Genomic DNA, 24,646 nt, shown 5'->3' on the forward strand with positions numbered 1-24,646 from the left:
TGGCTGTTGGGTAGGGTACCCATAAAGTCTATGTGGAAGTTCTTCCACAGGCTGTTTGCTCTCTGCTGGTTAACTAATTTTGATTTTAATGGCCTTTCCTATTTTATAACTTTGCATTGATGGAGCACCTCTGACAATATTTGATCAAGTCCCTGCCAGCCTGCCAGGCTACTGCTAGTAGATCTCCAGAAATTTGACCATGACATTTCTTCCTTGGTGTACACTCATGTATTTTCAGCAAATTTGTCTGACACAGTGCATACTGCCACTCCATCCTCCTCTCACCAAATACCTCCCCTCGCCCCCGCTGCTTTTTACAGGCCCTTTCTCTTCCCACTCTTCCTGTTCTTCTTGAAGTGCACTTCTTAACATTGTTCTCCACTGGGCTAATAACAATTACAGCCCTGGATGGTGAAGTCAGGATCATAGTTTCTACCTACTGATGTTCCTGCTGAATTGAGTCATTGGTTTTTCAGTGGGCCTTAACTTCAGTAATTTTTCCTGGGAGGCTTGCAATCTGTAGCAGTGATAGAACAATCTGTTTGTGTTTGTGAAGTTATGTATTTCCTCCTTCCCATGCTGTTAAATAATCGTGCTATTCTGAAGGCATATTGACTAGCTATGTAAAATTAACCTACTTCCCATCACATCACTTTATTACTTTGGTGAGTACCACCAATTCAACTACCTGGCAAAAATATCCCCCATCTGTGTGTCTCTTTGTTTCGCTATTTCTCAATTTAATTTTACTACAGCCCAGCCAGTCTTTGGTTCCACATCTACATATCTTCTAGCTCCATCTATAAACAGTTCCTCTGGGATGTTCCTAACTCCGCTGCCATCCTCCTCTTTAACCAGTATTTCATAATGATGGGCTTCACCCTGTAGCAAAGTCATTTCTGTGGGAGTTGACCCAACACCTTGCAATATTTGCATGAACCCGTCTTTGGGAATCAAAACCATTTTCCATTTGATTCTTCTGCTGTTGTTACTAATCTTATTTTGCCTCTGTTTAACAGTTTCACCAAAGTATGACAGGTACGTAGGGTGACATCACTGGTTCACTGATCAAAAATGCCCAGGCAGAACAATCCAATGCTACTGTGACTGGGAGAGACCATAGTTACCGCAGACCTCTGGATGGTGTAGTAGACCACTTTATTCACTATACCACTGCTCAAGGACAGCATTGCAATAATTTCTGAATGGAATAGTCTGTCCAAATCCAGCACTCCTGACCAGTGGTTCCTTTATCTTTGTATACCTTTTCCTGATTCTCCGTGATTCTATCTGTTCTCAAGTGGCAAACCCTGTCTTTGCCAAATATTCTGTAGGCTGTACCAGTGATGTGAAATTGGGGTAAGATTCTGGTAATAATGAAAGAGTCTGAAAACATTTCTGATTTCCCTCACACTCATGAGTCAGGGCCTCCTGGCAGTCACAGCATGTTAGTCCTCTGATGTAGACCAAAGCATTGCCAACCAGTGTTCCTGCAGATGCTGGGCCACTAATTGTCCAGCCTGTTGTCTTGTAATTAACAGTGACTGTTACTTGCAGCACTAGCAAAAGATAAGCTAGTTATACATACTGCCCACCCTTGATCTTAGATGTTATCAGAAGATGCTGCAACAGAGTGCTTTCATTGAAGGACAGGTTCAGCATTGTCAGGACCCCATTCACTGCCTAGTGGAATATAGATTGATTGTTGTAGGACTCTGGGGATGTGGATCCATGTGTATTGCTTTTCTCCTGTGAAAATTTATTTATTTGTGATTCTGAGACAAAAGGAAAGGCCCAGAAACAATTAGGGATATCTACTGTTGTGAGTACCATATGATCTGGGCTTAGCCTGTTCAAGATCATTGCAGGGTTTCCATCATTGGCATATAAACAGCAGGGTTACTTTACTCGAACAATATGATCAGTTGTCAGTCTGAGTGATCAGCTACATGGTAAGGAGTTGAGGACATATTGACTAATATTGAGTCAGGTAGAAAGGTTGAACATGCCCAATGTTTGTTGCATCAAACCCATTTTACCATCCAATAGATACATTTTAAAACATGACATTTTAAATGTAGATTTTCTCGTGTACTTAATGTAATCTAATTTTTGATGTCTAGGTTGATGTAGGAGTTGTGCACTTTGTGCCTTTGGTGCAACCACAAATTAACCAACCCTTTAAACTGGTGGAAAAAGTGGTGAGACATATCTTCAGCTTTAAGAGAAAGTACTGCCGAAGAGGAGTTGAGTAAGTTTCAGTTTTGTATCTATCGATTGATCTATTTTTGCAATAACTAAAGTAAATTCATCACGGTGATAATATTATTGTATCAGTTGTAATACATTAAACCAATGTCTCATGAGGTAGTGGAATATGGAATTCAGAATTTTCTTCCTTTCTCTTCCTCTACCACCACTGTACCTAATCATTAAGGTATTGGGACTCTAAATGTGTTGTAGCTTGTTGGACAAATTGTTACTGTACTGAGAGATTGGGAGCATCTTATCGAAACTCATTGTCAGTGCTGCTGTGCTGAATATATTCCAAAGTCGTCTCTTCAACGTTTGTGGGAAATGAAATATTTGGCTGACCATATGTGGATTGATACGAATTTGGCAACATTCAAGGGAAGATTGTATTTTTTGTATGCAGTACTGAAGAGAGAGACGGTGGCTTACAAATATGGTGCAAAGTGCATTATGACATTGCAATCATCTGCAATCTGTGCATCATGTGGCAGGGTAGCTCAGTGGTTAGCACTGCTACCTCACAGCGCCAGGGGACCAGGGTTAGATTCTACCCTCGGGCAACTGTGTGTGTGGAGTTTGCACATTCTCCCCATGTCTGTGTGGGTTTGCTCTGGTTTCCTCCCACAGTCCAAAGATGTGCAGGCAGGTGACTGATGCTAAAGTGTTGCCGTCTAGACTATATTTAATTTTGGCACCATAGCCAATATCACTTTCAATGACTTGACAATCTACGTGTTGTCAACAAATTAATTACCATCCGTACCACATTCTCTTCTATATCATTTATATATGTCATGAATAATAAGGGACACTGCACTGATCCTTGTGGTATGCCAGTGGATACTGGGCTCCAGTCAATCAAACAGCCTTCTATCACCACCCTCTGTCTGCTACCACCAAGCCAATTTTGTTTTCCGCTTGCCAAATTACCCTGGATCCCATGTGCTTTTTCCAACCTTATCAGCCTGTCGTGGGATCTTTTTAAAGGCTTTGAACAAATGTTGTGTGATCCTCCCCCGTTGAAGTGGATTTGGATTTATCTGGCAGGAAGGAACATGACAGAAGCTCCAACGAAAGGTCTAAAGCCACAGTATATCTGGCAGGATCTCCCTGGCCACAGGAAATAGGCAATTCATGATCTTGCAGCAATGTACTTGATTTTCCTCCTAAATCCATAGGCACAGTGCATGGGGCCTTGATAGAAGTAAATATCTGTTAGCTTTGATGATCACAGATGGAATACTGTTGGTGCCCCAAGCATCTGATTGCTATTGCTACTCCTCTCTCAATGCTACAGATTCACAGATAACTGGTTAATTGTAATGGAAACAAAGAAGATAGGAGCAGGATTAGGCCATTGTGACTAGAAAAGTTGATGACGGTTGAGCTGTGGATGTGGTGTATATGGACTTCAGTAAGGCATTTGATAAGGTTCCCCATGGTAGGCTCATTCAGAAGGTCAGGAGGAATGGGATACAGGGGAACTTAGCTGCTTGGATACAGAATTGGCTGGCCAACAGAAGACAGCGAGTGGTAGTAGAAGGAAAATATTCTGCCTGGAAGTCAGTGGTGAGTGGGGTTCCACAGGGCTCTGTCCTTGGGCCTCTACTGTTTGTAATTTTTATTAATGACTTGGACGAGGGAATTGAAGGATGGGTCAGCAAGTTTGCGGACGACACAAAGGTCGGAGGTGTCGTTGACAGTGTAGAGGGTTGTTGTAGGCTGCAGCGGGACATTGACAGGATGCAGAGATGGGCTGAGAGGTGGCAGATGGAGTTCAACCTGGATAAATGCGAGGTGATGCATTTTGGAAGGTCGAATTTGAAAGCTGAGTACAGGATTAAGGATAGGATTCTTGGCAGTGTGGAGGAACAGAGGGATCTTGGTGTGCAGATACATAGATCCCTTAAAATGGCCACCCAAGTGGACAGGGTTGGTAAGAAAGCATATGGTGTTTTGGCTTTCATTAACAGGGGGATTGAGTTTAAGAGTCGTGAGATCTTGTTGCAGCTCTATAAAACTTTGGTTAGACCGCACTTGGAATACTGCGTCCAGTTCTGGGCGCCCTATTATAGGAAAGATGTGGATGCTTTGGAGAGGGTTCAGAGGAGGTTTACCAGGATGCTGCCTGGACTGGAGAGCTTATCTTATGAAGAGAGGTTGACTGATTTCGGTCTCTTTTCATTGGAGAAAAGGAGGAGGAGAGGGGACCTAATTGAGGTATACAAGATAATGAGAGGCATAGATAGAGTTGATAGCCAGAGACTATTTCCCAGGGCAGAAATGGCTAGCACGAGGGGTCATAGTTTTAAGCTGGTTGGTGGAAAGTATCGAGGGGATGTCAGAGGCAGGTTCTTTACGCAGAGAGTTGTGAGAGCATGGAATGCGTTGCCAGCAGCAGTTGTGGAAGCAAGGTCATTGGGGTCATTTAAGAGACTGCTGGACATGTATATGGTCACAGAAATTTGAGGGTGCATACATGAGGATCAGTGGTCGGCACAACATTGTGGGCTGAAGGGCCTGTTCTGTGCTGTACTGTTCTATGTTCTATGTATTTGTGTCACTTACAAATTTTGAGATCTTATGTTTAGCTTGGTCATCTAAATCGTTGACATTTTGTGAATAGTTGGAGTCACAGTACCCACTCCCTGCTTGTTTCCTGGCTGCTGACCAATTTTCTATCCATCACAATACACCAGTCCTAATCCCATGCACTTTCACTTTCACTTTACACATTAATCTCGTACACGGGACTTTGTCAGAAGCCTTCTGAAAGTCCAAGACTTTTTGGTCTGTAAACTCCTCTTTTCTCTCCACCTCCCTTTTCAACTGGAGGATAGCTACTTTTGGACCAGCTTATGGAGGAGTCCACTAAGGAACTGACAATTCTGGATTTAGTGATGTGCAATGAGGCAGTCTTGATAAGGGAGCTTAAAGTGAAGAAGCCCTTAGGAGGTAGTGACCGTGATATTATAGCATTTACTGTTGTGATTTCAGAGGGAGAAGCTGGAATCAGACGCAACAGTATTACAGTTGAATAAAGGCAACTACAGAGGCTTGAGAGAGGTGGTGACCAGAATTGACTGGGACAGCCTAGCAGGAAAGACAATGGAATAGCAATGGCAGGAGCTTCTGGGAGTAATGCAGGAGACACAAAAAAAAAATTCCAAAATTTGAAGACAGTCGGGAGGGGTTAGAGGGGGGAGGCAGAGATAAGTATTGGTGGCCATCACCAAGGAGAATGTGCTAGAAAAGCTGAAAGGTCGGAAGGTGGATAGATCACTTGGACCACCAGATAGACTACACCCCAGACTTTTGAAAGGTAGAGCTGAAGAGATAGTGGCGGTGTAGCAGTGACTAGTCAGGGAGGGGTCCTAGAGGACTGGAAAATCATTAATGTAACCTGTCTGTTTAAGACAGGAGTAAGGCAAAATATGGGAAATTGCAAGCCGATCAGTCTGACCTCAGTCATTTTGGAATCTATTTGTGAAGTGAGATTTCAGAATACTTGGAAGTGTTTGATAAAATAGGGCAAAGTCAGTATGGTTTTATCAAGGGGTGGTCATGCCTGACAAATGAATTCGTTTTGAGGAGGGGTAATGAATGGATTCAACAAAGGAGAGCCAATGGATGTTATCTACTTGGAATTCTAGAATGCCTTCAATAAGGTGCCGCATAGGAAGCTGCTGAGTAAGAAAAGAGCCCATGATGTTAGAGACAAGGTGCTAGCATGGATAGAAGATTGGTTGTCTGGCAGAAAGCAGTGAGTGGGGATAATAGGGATCCCTCTCAGGATTACAACTGATGACTGGTGTTCCGCAAGTGTCAGTGTTAGGACCACAGAGTTTCACTTTATATGTTAACAATTGAGATGAAGGAACTGAGGGCATTCAGGCTAAGTTTACGAATGATGCAAATATAGGTGGAGGGGCAGGTGGTATTGAGGTGCTGGGGAGGCTGGAGAAGGATTTAGACAGGTTAGGATAAAGGGCAAAAAAAGCAGCAGATTGAATACAATTCTGAAGCGCAAAGGGACTTGGGAGTCCTAGTCCAGGATTCTGTTAAGATTAACTTGCAGGTTGAGTTGGTAGTTAGGAAGGTAAATGGAGTGTTGGCGTTTATTTCATAATGACTAGAATATAAAAGTAGGGATGTACTTCTGAGGCTCTAAGGCTTTGTCAGACCACATTTAGAACATTTTGGGCCCCATACCTCAGGAATGATGTACTGGCCCTGGAGCGGTTCCCTAGAAGGCTCACAAGAATAACCCAGGAATGAAAGTCTTAACATGTAAGGAATGTTTGAGGACTCTGGGTCTATGCTCACTGCAGTTTAGAAGGAAGGGGGGAATCTAGTTGAAACTTACAGAAGACTGGATGGCCTGGACAGAGTTGGACGTTGGGAAGATGTTTCTATTAGCAGGAGAGACTAGGATCTGAGGGCACATTCCTAGAGTAAAGGGGATATCCTTTAGAACTGAAATGAGGAGAAATATCTTCAGCCAGAAACTTGTGAATCTATGCACATTATTGCCTCAGAAGGCTGAACAGGCCAGGTTGTTGAGTCTATTTAAGAGAGATGGCACTTGATTGTCAAGGGGATCAAAGATTACAGAGAGAAAGGAGAATGGGGTTGAGGAAATTAACAGCTGTGGTTGAATGGCAGAACAGACTTGATGGGCCAAATTTCTGTTCCTGTGTCTTGTGGTCTAATCAATAGGAACTGTTCCAGAGTCTAAAGTATTTTGAAAGATGATCATCAACACATCCACTACTTCTGGGGCTACTTCCTTAAGTAACTGAGATTTACAAGGTTTTGGGGATTTATCAGCCTTCAATCCCATCAATTTCTCTAACACAGATTTACTTCAGTTCCTTCCTCTGACTAAACTCTGTTTCCTCTCATTTTATGGTACATTATTCAAGTCCACCCTAGTGAAGTATGAATTTAGTTTGTCAACCATTTCTTCATTAATTCCCCCATTTTTGACTGTAAAGGACCGATTATTAGTTTTCCAATTTTTTTCTATCTACAAATTGAATATCATCATCTCTATAGGTATGTTCCTCACATACCTATTCTCTTTAATCAGACCCTTCACCCTCCTTTGCTGACTTTCTAGAACTATTCCCAACCCTCAGGCCTTTTTCTTTTTTTCACGAATGTGTATGCTGCTTTTTTAAAACATCTAATTATCTGTAACTTCCCTTGCAAGACATGGTTTGACCACTGTTATCTTTCCACTCTTGTGACCATTAGGAATTAACAATCTGTGTTTGCTGTTTTTGAAGGTTTGGCATTGCCTATCCATCATCATTCCTTTCAATAACATTTCCCAAGCCATCACAGCTATACCATCATAGCTTCCCTTATGAAGGTTCAGACCCTAGCCTCAGAATCAACTGCCTGACTCTCCATTTTGATGAAGAATTCTGTCATATTATGGTCACACGTCACTAAGGGGTCTCTCTCAATTACATTACCAAACATTCCCTTTTAATTTTTGCTTTGATGTAAAGAAATTAGGAACATAGTCCAGCATAGTTCTAAGAGATACATTTAATTTAAATGTAAGTTAAATTAATTACATTTAATTTTTTTTTGTTATTAGAATTTTATTTCCTGAAGCTCAGAGATTACAGCTAACAGAACAAATGCTTTGTCTCGCTGATGTCGACCCAACACTCCGACCAGGTGAACTTTCTATACCTCAGTTCAGGGCTCTTTGTGATGCATATTACCAACTGTGCAGTGAAAACCAAAATCTTTTCAATTACAACTTCAGAGAAGAATTACAACAGAAGAAGCTCTTCCATTAACGGAAATAATCACGAGGAGTGTGCTATAAGTGAAGGTTAAAACATCTAAAACCTGGATCTTTGTATTAGTTACTAAAACTACATCAAATTGACATTCAATAAAAATACCCTCAATCTGCTTTGACATATAATTATTACCATCTTTCAAATAAAATGCTTCCATTGGAACTGTTTATATCTTATTTGGGCTATGCACTTGTAATGGAAGGGACTGAAAGCTTATTTTTATGGTCTGCACAAATTGTTTGTTTTATCCAACGTATGGGTTTTCCAGCACAGTAGGCAAAAGAGTGAAAAAACTCTGGGACTGAATAACTGTCAGTGATTTCAAACTGTATTCACTTTGTACTGATGTTAATCCAATAATCAGTTTATAAATATGGGTTTATGGCCATAGCTTCCCAGACAGCTATCATTGCCTGAGAAGAAGCTGTTAAAATTTTTAGAGGTGAAAGTGTGGACCAGTGTCAGGAAATATTAGAACATAGAACAGTACAGCACAGAACAGGCCCTTCAGCCCACAATGTTGTGCCGACCATTGATCCTCATGTATATGGTCACAGAAATTTGAGGGTGCATACATGTCCAGCAGTCTCTTAAATGACCCCAATGACCTTGCTTCCACAACTGCTGCTGGCAACACATTCCATGCTCTCACAACTCTCTGCGTAAAGAACCTGCCTCTGACATCCCCTCGATACTTTCCACCAACCAGCTTAAAACTATGACCCCTCGTGCTAGCCATTTCTGCCCTGGGAAATAGTCTCTGGCTATCAACTCTATCTATGCCTCTCATTATCTTGTATACCTCAATTAGGTCCCCTCTCCTCCTCCTTTTCTCCAATGAAAAGAGACCGAGCTCAGTCAACCTCTCTTCATAAGATAAGCCCTCCAGTCCAGGCAGCATCCTGGTAAACCTCCTCTGAACCCTCTCCAAAGCATCCACATCTTTCCTATAATAGGGCGCCCAGAACTGGACGCAGTATTCCAAGTGCGGTCTAACCAAAGTTTTATAGAGCTGCAACAAGATCTCACGACTCTTAAACTCAATCCCCCTGTTAATGAAAGCCAAAACACCATATGCTTTCTTAACAACCCTGTCCACTTGGGTGGCCATTTTAAGGGATATTCAAGCTAACTGGTTGAGGTGAGCTGAGCCGAGTGGCAGATGACAAAGACACAATGGTATTCGATACGTTTCTATGCCATGATGATGTGTGCTTGGGTTGTGAGTTTACAACAGATTGTGCAGTAGTATTGTAGAGATTGATCTGTAATTATGCCCATGTGTACCAAATTACATTCATTTCTTTCCCTTCCTCCCCTGGATATTAATCTAACTTTGAAGATCTCCAACTACAATATGGTGACTTACCTTTAAGTACTTTTCCACGAGTTTGGATTAAACAGATAGTATGTTGATGCATCAATTGAACAACAATGCCTACACCAGTGTAAAAAGAGTATGTTTAATTTCAGCAGCTTATCTCACAAGCTGAATTCTGCAACTGATTGATTGCATCATAATGGCATTAACAGACAGCATAATTGATCTCTACAGGACCCTAAGTGATCATTCATAGACTTTTTTTTGCTAATGAAGCTGTTCAGAGGTGGTCTTACACCTCGGCCTCCTGGTCCAAAGGTAAGCACACTACTGCAGCATCACAAGTGCCTGTTATTCATTGAAAATTGCAAAAGATAAAAACTGCAAAATTTTTACCATGTAAATTATTCAGTTGTCTTATGTCTCTGAAAAGATTCATTGACTGGACCAATATGTATTTTCCAGAGGATAAGTGGTGTTTCCTTTTGATTGTTTAGTTGCTTGACATTCCAGTTTTGATGCAGTATATTTGAAAAATTGTTGACTATTCTGTATATGTATGTTTAGGAAGTTTATTAGAAATGCTAGAACAATGGTGAGGAGGTTTTGGGGTAAGTTGGTATGGTCAGTGGTGTTAAAGGCTAGATGTAGACAAATTGGAAATAATGAGAGGGGGTTATTTTACCTACGTCATCTTGGTTAACCAGATTGTTCACAGACTGTCAAATGTGGTTCCAAGATGAGCTTTCAACTGAATATCATCAAACCTGCCTATTTCCATTCTAAAACACCACCTCTGTCTTTTCTCCCATCTCAGCTCTGCTGCTAAGGAAATGATCAGCAAGGGCTTTACTTGTAGACCCAACCATTCCAATATACCACTGGCTGGTTTCCTACATTCATTTCTGTAAACTTAAACTCTGCTGCTCCTATCCTAAGTCATATGAAATACCTGTTTTTCCACAATTGCTGTTCTCATTAGTCTGCAACACCTATGGTCAATGCTTTAAGAACTCTGGCCTCTCATACATGTGCTCATAGTTCTAGAATCTCCTTACCTGTCTTTCCTTCAAAGAATAACCTAAAAGCTACTTTTTCTATCAATTGTTTTATCATTATCCTGATATCTGTAATGTGCCTCACTGTCAGGTTTTCTTTAACGCACATAACACACCCAAAGACACTATCAATGCAAGTTGCTGAATAGTGTAAGCCTAAGATGGATATTTTACATTATCTTGCAATTCTGCTAAATGGGGCAAGACAGCAACTGACTGTTATGGAATCCCACCAGTTTATCCAGGCAAAACTAGAAAGAGGACATGGGCAAACACAAACATATATTTTTCTATTTCAGGGGAACTATGTTAAAACTCTAAAATAATATAGAAGTTTGTAGTGTGAAGTAGGATTTGTTCCAAAAATACCCTTTTTCAGTAGCTAATCAAATTTACAAATGTTTATAAGAAATTTAATTGGACAAGGTACTTTGGCAACAATTTGACAATTTCTTCACTTTAAGATCATCACTAGCATAGCAGACATCTTGAGTAAAATGTGAATATTTATTTCACATCCAACACTTCTCAGCATGTGATATCAAGTAGTCATTCAAAAGGATATAACCAATTAAAACCAGCATTACAATGCAGACAGTTTTCATAAAATTACAATATACACAACCTCCAAAGTTTATGTACAAAGCAAAAAAAGACACCTTAAGAATGTGAGCACAATGAGGCACATATATACTGCTGCCTCTTAAAGCTGTAGTGCTGAAGAGAGTGTTAAATAAGTTGAGCTCTGTGTGTCAGGCCGCCAAAGGTTTACCATGGCAAACAGTGCCGTACTTTGCTTTCTAAAAACTTAAAACCAGACACAATGGAATAAATTCCATTATCTTGATGCTACAAATATAAACCAATATTTTCCATCTATAAATAAAATTAAGATTTACAGCTTATTAAAATAAGCAATTTAACTTCTCATTATTTTAGTTGTTCAATACCTGCCTCATTTGTAATTCCAATACAAAATTAGTGTATTGTAGAAACTAAACAATTATTTTATACAACTGACAAACTATTGGCTAATATGCTCATTGTTTTTGTTAACAAAAACAAGAATTAAAATCTATGTTTCTGAGGCTTTGATCTAAGTGTAGTCAGCAGTAAACATTGCTTTTCTTTATAAAGTTTGATCTTTACTTTCAAAGTCAAAAACTGACTAGAACAGTACAACATGAAGATTTAAAATAAAGACAACAAACTAACTTCAATACCTGATCATTATATAAACAGCAGCACTCAATTGAGATGCTGACTTTAGGGTTCACCATTACTTTCAATGTTTTCATAGAAGCAGTCTTCATTAACTACAGAAGTTAGGCTCTGGACACTAAACTCTCTCTCCAAAACAGAATTCAAGTCAATGTTTGGCCCATCAGATTGACTATCCAGAGATCGGTTGTGCTCATGCATGGCCAACAAATTACCTTTTTTCTTCTTCGTACTGGTATTTTTTCTTTTGATTGGACAGAAGTGGCCTCGCACAAGCCTGGGGTGACCATCTGTTTGTTCCAGCTCTTCTGTATCCAGGTGGTTATTATTTGATGCCTGCTCTACATCCACTTTATCAACATCAATTTGCATTTTCTCAAATTGTTCTTTGATTTCGTTTGTCAAATTGTCATCTTTTGATTTGCAGCAATCCTCTTCATCACTCAAAATGTCTGATTCTTTTACTTCATCTTCCTGTCGTTCTTCTATACCACTGTGATCTTGTTTTGGATATGGAAGGTTACTGTGCTCTAGTCCACTCTCTGAGGTATGGCAGCCACTGCTTTGTGTCCCACTGCTTAGGCTACATTCGTCAGAATCAATAGCATTACCTCTCCCAGAGTCCTGATTCCAATAAGATGGAGAATGTTTGAACAATTTTGATGCTCGTGTTGATGCTGAAGCAAAGAACAATCACAATATTGAACAGTTATAACTGTTAGAAAAAAATGGAAACCATATGTATGTTACAGACTAGATGGTGTCTAAATTTTGTTTTTGGTCTGCACATGACTTGGAGTTTATGTGAAATTCTTCCAGGATTTCAAGTGTAATCCTGTTTTACTAAACAGTATAAATTAGTAATGTGCAAACTACTTTGAAGGGAGTTGGCAAATCTGCAGGTACACCAATTTGACCTTGGTGCATTAAGAAGGATCAAGAAAAGCTGTAAAGGTGATCATTAACAAGCGTAACTTAAGTGAATGTATCATCCTTCAAACAGATATCATTCTCTCAGCACATATAAAGCTTTGGCAGTCTATTCAACAACATTTTTAATATTAATCCAAGAAAAATAATTAAATTAAGTTTGACAATATAAATGAGTTACTTAATTCCCAGAGAATTTAGTTTTAGCAATAGTGAAATCAAGACACTGCTGTATGTTATCTTACCAATTTTAGCAGAGGATGGCACTCTGTTTCTCAGAGGAATTATATGATCTTTATTCAGTTTCTCAAACAGTACTTCTGATTTGGACATATTGCGGCGAACATTCTCTCTCAGAATTGAACGTATCACTTTAATTATGTTTGTTTTACTCTCAGGATCACTGGAAATAAAATAATTTCTGTTGCATCAGTTCATCCATATCAGAATCATACAGCACATTGAAATGTACTGCTGAAAATACAGTACTGCCCACACTAGTCCCATTTATTTTGCAGTGCAGTCATAGCCTTGAATGTTACAATATTTCAAGTGCTCATCCAAGTACTTTTTAAAAGGTTGAGGTTTCCTGTCTCAATTATCCTCCCATGTGGTGCATTCCAGGGAGTCACCACACTGCATGAATACATTTTCTTTCCTAAATTTCCTGTAAACCGCTTGCTTTTCACTTGAAAATTATGTTCCCTTGTTACAGACCCTTTGACCAAGGGTAACAACTGCTTTCTCCCAACTTTTTCCAAGCTGTCCTTCTGTTTATAGACTTCTACCAGGTTCTGCGTCAAACCTGTTTGCTCCAAAGAAAACCAGGGTTTATTCAGCCTTTCTTTGTAGATGAAATGCTTGACCCCAGGCAACATCTTGGTGAATCTCCTTTGCATGCCTCCATTGCAATCACGTCCTTCCTATCATGTAATAACCAGACTGGCACACAATATTCTAGTTGTGGCCTAACCAAAATTCTGTACAGCTGCAACATGACCTCTCTACTCTTATAATTTATGCCATGACTGATCAAGGCAAGCATCCTTGTAAATATTTATTAGTAGTAATAGGATGCTACTTATTGGATAGGGTAAACTGCGGAGCCAGGGAAGTGTCTACAGCTCCAACATAAGGGGAAGGAGTTAGGGAGGGCAGAACCAGTAAGTGGGGAGCGTACAGGAGGAGAGGTTGAGTATGGACCAGTGGAATAAGAGCCATTTCCGGCCAAGGGAAAACAGAGTGTATTTCCAGAACCTGAGATAGCTGCACCTGGGTGGTTCAAATTACAGTCTAGGAAGTGTAGAGTTAGTTGAATAGTTACACAGAGTTAGACCATGGAATTAATGATCTAACTTTTCCTCAGTAATTATTTACTCAATTCCATCAGAACCTTCCAAATTCTGATTTAAACACAGACTTTGGGAGCTGCAGGCATAAAGGAATTGCCAAGTGTAATTTTCAATTTCCAGGGCAATTCTTTCAGAATCTGCTATAACGAGGATTCTTCAGGAACCCGTGCACGGTTCACATTACACTGGAATAACAACTGCCTGGCTATCGGAAAATCTGGACTAATACGTTTCCATAGAGTAGCAAATGATTAAGCCCCAAAATGTTTACGATGGACAAGTGGTGGCCAAGAGACATTGTAATAACTGACTCATACAACTCTTCGAAGATAAATAACTGTACTGAACAGTTAAAGCTAAGTAGAATGTAGTGAAACACAAAGCCATGTTTAAAACTCTTCTAGATGGTGATCTTGCACAATTAAAAATTCAAAAGGCATTATTTACGTTACCTGCTACACAACTGAAAAATTGTTTCAGGCCGTCCTTCTAACTCAGATTTAGTGTGGATTAATTCCCAGATGCAGTTGGTATCTGTGCCTGAACAAAAAGAAAAACAGGTATGGAAGGCAACTGCAGAAAGAAAAAGTCTCTTGGAATGTCTTTATGCTGCTTCCAAATTCTGAAGTTTCTGGAAGAAGAGCTATAAACAGTGACCCATAAAAAGCTGCAGGGGCCTCTAAGATAATCAGGTCTTACAGGAAAATCTAATCAGGTTCATTGAATGGTTCCTGAAGGGTACTGCTGGTAAAATCAATCTCTGTGCTGTTTTACAAAAAGAAAATAGTTACAGCTCTGTGCAGGACTTTTCAACAGAATAAAATGCTTGCTTGTATTATCATACATTTGGGTGCGAGAGAGTTTAAAAATGAACTTAAATACAATTTTACTTTCCATAATTATGTGGTGTACATTTTCAGTGTAGTTGCAAAACAGACTGTAAATTGTCAGAAAACAATCTTACATTGTGCCTTTCTATTGATTTATGCTAATTCTGAATACCAGTTACTCTGTCTTAATCCTCTCATTTATCATAGCTAGCACGTTAGTACCATTACCTTCATGTGAATGAAATTGACCATTATGCAGGCAAACAGTAAACAAAACCCAAACTGTACTATCTTCACATATACTCCATCACTCCCCTCCATGTTTGTTACTACCGATGACATTTCTTCTGTTCCACTATCACAGATATAATCAGAGGAACGAAACAGTCTTGGCACATAACCTAATCTCACTAGAAACTAACAAACCATTGTTAAAGGAAAAGGAAGAACCTTAGATCCTAAAAAAAAGTAAGTTATGTAAAAACAATCCAAATCTATGACGTGCTTCACAAAACCATATTGTTACAAATAGGGTGCTGGGATTATATTTTTTAAAAAAAACACAAGATATACAAGTAAACAGGTCATTTGGCCCAACTAGTTCATGCTGGTGTTGTACCTGAACCTGCTTCCATTTTTTTGTCCTCCTAAATCTAATACTAGAACCATATATTTCCTTCTCCCCAAAATATTTGTCCAGCTTCCCCTTAAAAGCATCTGTCATATTCGTTTTGAATGAGTTCCACATTTCACCTTTTTTTTGTAAAGAAGGTTCTTCTGAAATCTATTGGATTTTTTTAATATTGAAAGCCTGATGTTATGTGCTTTCATAAGAGGAAACATTCTTTCTGTATGTACTCTGTCAAGACTCTATCGTGGTTTTAAAGAACTCTTATTGGTACCCCACAGTCTCTTTATAAGTAGTAAACTGGCCTATCAAGTCGTTCCTGATGCATATACCCATAGTGCCCATACAGGTTTAGCATAACTCCCCATTTTTCCCCCATATAAAGGAAGTCTAGTGTTTATTCTGTCAGTTTACTATTATTGTCCTATCATTTGTTAAATTCTCTTTAGTGTTTACAACCTCCTTATTTAATGCTGTCAGAAAATTTTGAATTTGTTCTTTTAATCCCATAGTCCATTGTTAAATGTAAATTATAAACTGCTATTTTACATTAACATTTGACTTCACACATTGCGCCACTCTGAATCTTCTCTGCATTCTCTCCAGATTAATTATGTCCTTTGTGTAATGTGGTGACTATGGAGCGGCATGGTGGCTCAGTGCTTAGCACTGTAGCCTCACAGTGCCAGTGACCCAGGTTCGATTCCAACTTCGGGCTACTGTCTGTGTGGAGTTTGCACATTCTCCTTGTGTCTGCGTGGGTTTACTCCGGATGCTCCGGTTTCCTCCCACTGTCCAAAGATGTGCAGGCTAGGTGGATCGGCCATGCTAAATTGCCCGTAGTGTTCAGGGGTGTTTGGGTTATAGAGGGATGGGTCTGGGTGGGATGCTTCAAGGGGCGGTGTGGACCTGTTGGGCCGAAGGGCCTGTTTCCACACTGTAGGGAATCTAATGTAAAACTGCACATTGTACTCCAGTTGTGCCCTCATCGGTTTCATTTCTACAGTTTCATTTTCTGTCCCTACTTATGTATTCCAAACATCTGCCAATGAATAAGAGCATCACATATGCCTTCTTTAAAACCCTATCTACCTGTACTGCTATCTTTTGGGACCTGGGCACTTAGAATAGATCACAGAATCCCTACAGTGTGGAAACAGGCCCTTTGGCCCAACAAGTCCACAGCAACCCTTTGAGCATCCCACCTAGACCCATCCCCCTGTAACTCACCTAAGCTACATGTCCCTAAACACAATGGGCAATTTAGCATGGCCAATCCACCTGGCTTGCACATTTTTGGACTCTGGGAGGAGACTGGAGCACCCGGCAGAAACTCATGCAGACATGGGGAGAATGTGCAAACTCCACACAGACAGTCACCCGAGGGTGGAATCGAATCTAGGTCCCTGGCACTGTGAGGCAGCAGTGCTAACCACTGAGCCACCACGCTGTCCCATGATCTCTAACTTCATTTTCCCCTCTTTGTAAGTTCTACTTATGTATTTTAACTGTTTAATCCTAAACACTTTACCTCACACTGAAGAGTTGAGCTTCCTCTTCCCTTACTTTCATGTTCTGCCTTCTGTCTCAAAATCAGCCTTTTGACACTTGTCCCATCACTGCCCTTTCATTCATCTTGCTATTAGTCTTTTATGGAGCAATTTATTGAAGGTTTGCAATTTAACTTCAACCACTAAATTGAATTACCTGCAGCATTTCCCAATCTGACCTGAAGAGCTGACAGTGGAATCAACCATCTGAATTTAAACTGATCGATATCACCATGGATGTAGGCTGAACGTGGAATTGTTCCCTAGGAAAGAAGGTAAGTTATGCAAGTCAAAACTTCAAACTCAATTAGAGAATACTTTGACAGTCAAGGGCAAGGTCAGTTGCAAAAAAAGAGGTGCTGTGTATGCATCGATAATGAGTTAAATGTGTCACTTACAGTTTTCTTTTTAAATTTGTAGAGCTCCTTATAAACCAGTATGACAGCTCGCTTAAAAACTAGGGAATGAAAAAGGTACATTTGTTAATCTCAGCCTCCTGACTGCTGACTAAATAAAAGAAAGGTTAATAGGAGTTGAGGGGGAGTGACAACTCTACAATTAGGCTGAATGTCATTTTGCTACAAAAGACAGTGGAGAAAAAAATCTTGAAGTTAATTGTAAATACAGAATGAAGCCATGTTTCTCTCTACTGAAAAGGAAAACAAAAATAAAATTCTGAAAACTTTAAAGAGCAGATCTTTTTGAAGTGCTTCCATTGGGCATTTTTTTCCATGATGCTTTAGTAAAATGTAAATATACGATCTGCATTTCAAATAGGAAGATGATAGGAAAGATGGTCGTAAACTGTGTTAGCTTCTTGCTCAAACATGAAGTCCACAATTTAAAAACCAAGTACCACATAACAGCAATGTGGCTGATTCTTAAACGTCATCTGGGAAATTGGGGATGGGGAATAAATGCCCATGTCCCCTCAATGAACAATAAAAACAATTCTTAACTTGCTGCCTGCTAAATCAGTGGATAAATCTATTATGAAACTCAGGCATCCACATGAGGTCAATTTATAAGTCTGATCCCTGGTCTGGAGTAAATTTGGTGATCATAAGTGTAAAAGAAGTGATCAAGGTAAGATGCTGCTACAGTAGCCTGATTGTTCCAGGCAAAGGTGCAAAACTGACTTAAGTTTGTAGTTTATTCATTATCTAGTGATTCATTCTGGAAGTATGCATGTTTGTTGAGGACTTGATCAGGCTTGGCTGTGATCTGTTTCTGCAGCCAATTTGTAACCTGTCCAGATTTATACAAGGAAGATAGTTGCTTGTTGTGCCAAACAGTTGTTGATATATGAAATTTTTTTCTACTCCCTCACCTCTCATCCTAAAGTAATTAAGAAATTTTCTGTTGCATTGCACTGCCGATTTCCAAATAGAACAATAGAAATGATGCAGCACACTTTCAGTCCATGTTGACCATGCCAACTCAAAGACACCCAGATGACCTTTCTAAGCCCATCTTCCTGAATATGGTACAGAGGTCTGCAGTTCAGAGCACTTAAGGTGCAGATCCAGGTTTTTTTTAAAGAGTTTCTCTGTCTCCACCACCAACTCAGATAGCAACATCCAGACACTCACCACCCTTGGAGCAAAAGGGTTTTTCCTCATCCTAGATAACAAGGTGTAGGGCTGGATGAACACAGCAGGCCAAGCAGCATCTTAGTGGCAAGAAAGTTGACATTTTGGGCCTAAAGGGTCTAGGCCCAAAATGTCAGCTTTCCTGCTCTTAACATGCTGCTTGGCCTGCTGTGTTCATCCAGCTCTACACCTTGTTATCTCGGATTCTCCAGCATCTGCAGTTCCTATTATCTCTTTCCTCACATTCTGTTGACTCCTGCTTAGCTTGAATCTATAACCCTCAGTTCTGGAACTGTCTGCCAAGGGAATTAGGTCTCTCCTGTCTGCATCATCTCGATCCCCTCAGAATTTAGTATACCTCAATCATGTCACCCCTCAGCCGCCTTTGTGCTGAGGAAAACTATTCCAACCTATCAAATCTTGTGTCATAGCTACAATTCCCAAGCCATGGAAAATTATAGTAAATCTTCTGTGCACACACTATACTTTACGTCCTTCATGTAATGCAGTGACCAGAACTGCACACAATACTCCAGTTGTGGTCTCACCAGTGCCTCAGGCAGTTTCATTATTATATTCTTACTTTTATATTCTATACTTCTGCCAATGAATGAGAGCATCCCATATGCCTTCTTCACAATCTTATCTACCTTACTGCTCCCATATGGACCTGTGCACTTGCACGGCAAGATCTCTTACTTCATCTACCACACCCCCCCCCCCCCCCCCCCCCCACCCGATGTATTCCCATTTATGTATTTTCCTGTTTGATCTCCCTAAATGCATTACCTCACACTTTGAATCTAACTCTACCTGCCACTTTGCCGCCCACTCCATTAACCCATCTATCTCATTTCTCATTTTGGAGCATACAACTTACCTCTACACTATCCATTTCACGATCAACTTTTGTGTCGTTTGAAATTTCCCATTGTGCCTCCCAGGTCCAAGTTCAAATCGTTGAAATATTTAAAAACACAATCGTTGAAATATTTGAAAACACAGCAGGGGTCCCAGCACAGAGCCCTGCAGAACACTACTTCAAACAGCTTTCCATTCACAAGTGCAGCCAATTATTATTCTTTGCTTCCTGTTACTAAGCCAACTTTGAAATTGATTTGACAGATTACCCTGTAACCGAAGGGGTTTTTTTTGACCAGTCTGCCAAGTGAGGCCTTATCAAATGTCTTACTAAAATCCACAAAGACAACATTCACTGCACGACCCTCATTGATCCTCCTTGTCACTTCCTCAAAGAATTCAGTCAAATTTGTAAGGCATGACTTTCCCTTAACAAAGCCATGCTAACTATCCTGACTAGTCCATGCCTTTCTAAGTGACAACTATCCAATCTCAGGATTGATTCCAACAATTTGCCCATCACTAAAGACAGACTAACTGGCCTATAATTATTTAGAATTTCTTTTGTCTTTTTAAACAACAGAACGACATTTGCATCCTCAGGTCAGAGGACTGAGAAACATACACACAGACTTAGTCTTCTGCTACAATGTGAATTTGTATTTTTCTCAACCATAAATGAAAGTTTGGTTATATTACTCACTCAGTCTAGTAAAGCTTAATTAAATCAAGGAAAGCCTTCCATCACCCCCATATTCAGCACTTACCAAAGACGGTCAATTCAGGATCTTTTCTCAATCGACTCAGGGATGGAAATGGATTTAACCAAGTAACTGAAGAGTATAATAATAGCTCGCCCATTGAAAGTTCTGTGACCTAAAACAGCAAACATGATATTTAAGCTCCAGAACAAAAGCAAATCCCTCTGGAGGTAAGTAATAAAAGACTGCTAAAAGTAAGGGCGGCATAGTGGCTCAGTGGTTAGCACTGCTACCTCTCAAAATTAGAGACCCAAGTTCAATTCTATCCTTGGACAAATGTGTGGAGTTTGCACATACTCTCCATATCTGCATAGGTTTCCTCCAGGTGCTCTGTTGCCTCTCTCAGTCCAAAGATGTGAAGACTAGATGGATTAGCCATGGGAAATGCAGGGTTACAGGGATGGGATGGATCTGGGTGGGATGCTGTTTGGAGGGGCAGTGTGGACTTGATGAGCCAAATGGCCTGCTTCCACGCTGTAGGGTTTCTACAACTCTAAAATGCAAAAATTAGAACAGGATAAGATTAAATTTGCATGGATCTACTTTTTCTTAATATAATGGAGAGATGAAACAGAATACACCAGAGTGCATCTACATGGACATGGAACGGTTTTTGTTAAATTATTGATCATCTGCCTGTCCTTCCATACTCGATGTCAGTGCAGATAGAAATATAACCTAATTCAAGTTAACATGCTCTGCCCTGTAAGAATATGTAGCTGAATCTCTTGAGCTCTTGCTACTAAACAAATAAAAATCAAACTACATAAGTGGACCATCTTGAGTGATAAGTAATAAATATATTCCAATGAAATTGACACGATCAAAATTACAATATCAGCTGGTATTCATTTTCAATGAGTCGCTTGTGAAATTATTCTAGAATAGAACATACACACAGGATACAAGAACACTTCCAAAGCCCTGGCACTCTCAACTGAAGTTTGGATGCCTTAGACTCTAAAAATAATGATTTCTTTAACTACTTTAACTACTCTGGACAGACAATAGTAATGTCCAAGAATGTTAATGATGTAATTTCCAAACGCTCTGTTGCACATTACTGCCCAAAACAAGCCATCCAGGTTTGATTTTCAGAATACAAACAATCCAACCAGACCTGGAAGTCTGATGTCCATTTCATGTTGAAGATATTTGGTTCAGTTACACCTGAAATAGAGGTGTGCCAATTTGTTTCAGTTTCTTAGGGATAGGTTTAAAAAAAAAAACAAAATTCAGTTGAGATTCTCACTTCTGATTGCTAACTAACAACCCCAAATGGAATTGTATGATTGGGGTCCATACTGGATTTGACTGTGATGCCTTTACATTATGCAGAGGCTAACGGTCACAGTTTAGTTGCAAGGTGTGTCCATTATGCAGAGGCAGCAAAGGGTAGCCTGTCTTAAGCATAACGGCAGCAAGAAGAGGCAGAAATAAAATAGCCGATGCTAACAATATTACCTCTTTTTTAGTTCCAGGCTGTTCTGCAACTAACTGATCAAATACCATGCCATAGTCATCATAGATTTTTTGCATCTCGTTAATATGACTGGCCACCTTCTCCATTGCCTTTAGAGCTTCTAGGATAGAAAATAAAACATTCAGCAAAAAGTCACAATTGCTGGCTTTTATTCTTAAAACTTGCAACTAAAATAAACAATGTTTGGCAGCATAGTTTTTACAGATGGCTGCCTGATTTGGTGATTTAGCTTGGTTTTTACTGATCAAAGTGAAAGATGTTAAGTATCAGAAAAAAGGTATTTTGCTTCACTTCAGCCACCAGAAGTGAGCAACCACTGCTGGTTAGTACAACTTTCACTATCTGTGCTATCTTTAATATACTGTTATCGCCTCATTAAAAGACCTTCCAATGAACCAGGTGATATCTTCTACTGATACAGAAGATACTTTTTGTGTGAAACCAAAGATTAACAGTGAAAAGAATCTCACCTCATTCATTGCAGTCATCTGAGTTAAATCACTATGTATAGACACTTTACCAAATTGGAGGAAAGAAACTCCAAGGGAAAATCTTGCTAATCGATCTTGTAAATTTTTAATGATAAGGCATAAAGTCACTGGATTATGCTTTATGCTTTTCATTTCAAGCTGAAAATGGGCATCACAAAAAGAAATCTCAAAATATTTTTCAAACCACAGTAAGAATTCTTCATTATCTGGAGGTTGAGCTTCAGGTGTACATAGGATTGTTGTACTTCGTTACTTTTCACAGACTTCAGTTGTTATCTGTGGAATTCTTCACCACAAGACTCTGTTAAGGCTGGTTCATTAAAGTATTAGCTTTTTAATGAGCAAAGGAATCAAGGGTAATGGAACAAAGGAAAAAAAGTGCTGTTCAGGATTTTCAGATCAGCTATGATTGAATGGTGGAGCTCACTTGATCGGCCGAATGGCCTACTTCAGCCCCTCCATTTTATGGTCTTATCATGGTGTACTCCTTTCTCCCTCAACTCGCATTCTTCCTTAGATTCCAACTCCCAATTGCTCACAGCATTTATTAGAGTAAAACAGAAGAGTGACAGGTTAGGAGAGGTACTGGTGAAAACTCTCTGCTACTTGGCCAAAGCATGTTTGTGCAGCAATCCATAGTATTGCACTCCCTCATGGGAGCTAGTTGTGGAATGGCAGTGTCACTGAACTAGTAATCCAGAACTCCAGACTAATATCTTCGGGATATATGTTCAAATCCCACCATAGGCTGATGGTAACGTGAATTAAATAAAAAAGAACCTTATATAAAAAGCCTGTTCAAAGGTGACCACTTTTGATTGTTATAAGAAGCCATCTGATTCACATGCCCTTTCAGGACAGAACTCTGTCATCATTACTTCACCTGGTGCCTCTAGACCCAGAGAAGTGTGGTTCATTCCTCTGGTGTGTACATCCCATGAATGAGCAAACAACATAGAAAGATAAAAGATGATAGCATCTCAAAATCTTCACGAAATATCTATTCATGTATCAAAAATAACGTAGAATGTTGGTGAAAGTAATTCCATAAGGTAATGACTGAAAAACAGAGCAGCAGGGTGCATGTGCAGCCTTCCTTTGACAGAGATGGGGGTGTCGAACTGAGATGGGAGGATTTACATACAGCGAACTCAAACCAAGAGAAAATGTTCCTCTCTTGTGGAAATCATTCTTGGAATGACAGTAATGGATTTTGTTTTGCCAACCATTTTCAAAGGACATCTTAGGGATATGCGCCAAATGCAGGCGAATGGGAGTTGTTCACTTTGGGAAACATGGTTGTCATAGACAATTTGAACGAATGGTCTGTTTCCCCTGCTGTATGACTATGAATGTTTGTATGAAAGTTTCTAAATGTAAATCTGATCAAAGCTCTTCCTGTAAATTGTACAGAATAATTTTAGATTAAGCACTTTCCACTCCTTTTCAGTTCTTCTATTCATTAACCAAATGCAGGGACCACGTCGGCAAACCGAACACTCCTCACCCCCTCCCACATCTGGAAATAAGGCTTTTGGGTAAAATGAAATTCAATGGGATTATAATGCTAATCATGTCTTGATCTTTGGCTTGTCATTTAGCACTGACCTGTTAGATGATAATGCTCCTCACTCTCTGCATCGGTTAGAGACACTAGCTCTTTCAGTAGCAGTGGATATTTTAGAACACGTTGAACAGGCTTGATCAGATAAGACTCCAGGGTAAAAGAATGCTGTTTTGTTGGATTCCGGGCATCCAAGAATTCTTTGAAGGCTTTGTAAGTTTTAGCTGGAATTAAAAAGACTTAATCAGGCATAGGTTTAAGGTGAGAGGATAAAGATTTAAAAGGGAACTGAAGGGCAATCTTTTCTACACTGAGGGCAGTTTGTGAGTGGAATAAGCTACCAGAAAAAGCAGTAGATGCAGGCAGTTACATATTTAAAAGACATTTGGAGAGGTACACATATACAAAATGTTTAGAGAGATATAGGCCAAACACAGGCAAGTTTTAGTTGGGAAATTCGGTCATCACGGACAAGTTGGACCGAAGGGTCTATTTCTGTGCTGTATGACTCTATAATTCTAACATAAAATCCCTACAGTGTAGAGACAGGCCCCACACCGATCCACACAGCACCCACCCAAACCCATACCCTTTAACCTACAAATTCCTGAACACTACAGGCAACTTAGCCTGACCAATCCACCTAGCCCACACATCTTTGGACCAGGAGGAATCCCATGCAGATGCAGGGAGAACGTGCAAACTCCACACAGTCGCCTGAGGGTGGAAGCGAACCAGAGTCTCTGGTACTGTGAGGCAGCAGTGCTAACCACTGAGCCACCAGGCGGCACAGTGATTAGCACTGCTGCCTCACAGCGCCAGGGACCCACCATTGGGCAACCGTCTGTGTGGAGTTTACACATTCTCCCTATGTCTGTGTAGGTTTCCTCCGGGTGCTGTGGTTTCCTTCCACAGTCTAAAGCTGT

General features: G+C 40.0%; 2 protein-coding genes across 12 annotated transcripts in view; one reads left to right on the forward strand and one right to left on the reverse strand.

Annotated features, from left to right (window-relative positions):
- tfb1m (transcription factor B1, mitochondrial) overlaps positions 1-8,240 on the forward strand; it is a 61,292-nt gene extending 53,052 nt beyond the window's left edge. Inside the window, exons 7-8 of the mRNA XM_048535832.1 lie at positions 2,124-2,251; positions 7,865-8,240. Coding sequence (XP_048391789.1) covers positions 2,124-2,251; positions 7,865-8,072 — 336 coding nt within the window. The 3' untranslated portion in view covers positions 8,073-8,240. The remainder of the gene's footprint in view (positions 1-2,123; positions 2,252-7,864) is intronic.
- Positions 8,241-10,756: 2,516 nt separating this feature from the next.
- Positions 10,757-24,646, reverse strand: part of tiam2a (TIAM Rac1 associated GEF 2a) — a 350,324-nt gene continuing 336,434 nt past the window's right edge. For 9 of the 11 annotated variants that reach the window (XM_048536158.2, XM_048536163.2, XM_059648489.1 and 6 more), the window contains 8 exons: positions 23,765-23,944; positions 21,647-21,765; positions 20,189-20,297; positions 17,367-17,425; positions 17,126-17,231; positions 14,413-14,500; positions 12,854-13,011; positions 10,801-12,355 (listed from right to left, as the gene is read on the reverse strand). In XM_048536158.2, coding sequence (XP_048392115.1) covers positions 11,724-12,355; positions 12,854-13,011; positions 14,413-14,500; positions 17,126-17,231; positions 17,367-17,425; positions 20,189-20,297; positions 21,647-21,765; positions 23,765-23,944 — 1,451 coding nt within the window. In that variant the 3' untranslated portion in view covers positions 10,801-11,723. Of the gene's footprint in view, positions 12,356-12,853; positions 13,012-14,412; positions 14,501-17,125; positions 17,232-17,366; positions 17,426-20,188; positions 20,298-21,646; positions 21,766-23,764; positions 23,945-24,646 lie in introns of all 11 variants that reach the window. The other 2 variants (XM_059648488.1, XM_048536148.1) reach the window with 2 other exon arrangements.

The sequence above is a fragment of the Stegostoma tigrinum genome, chromosome 9 (assembly GCF_030684315.1).
Source record: "Stegostoma tigrinum isolate sSteTig4 chromosome 9, sSteTig4.hap1, whole genome shotgun sequence".
Classification (NCBI taxonomy): Eukaryota; Metazoa; Chordata; class Chondrichthyes; order Orectolobiformes; family Stegostomatidae; genus Stegostoma; species Stegostoma tigrinum.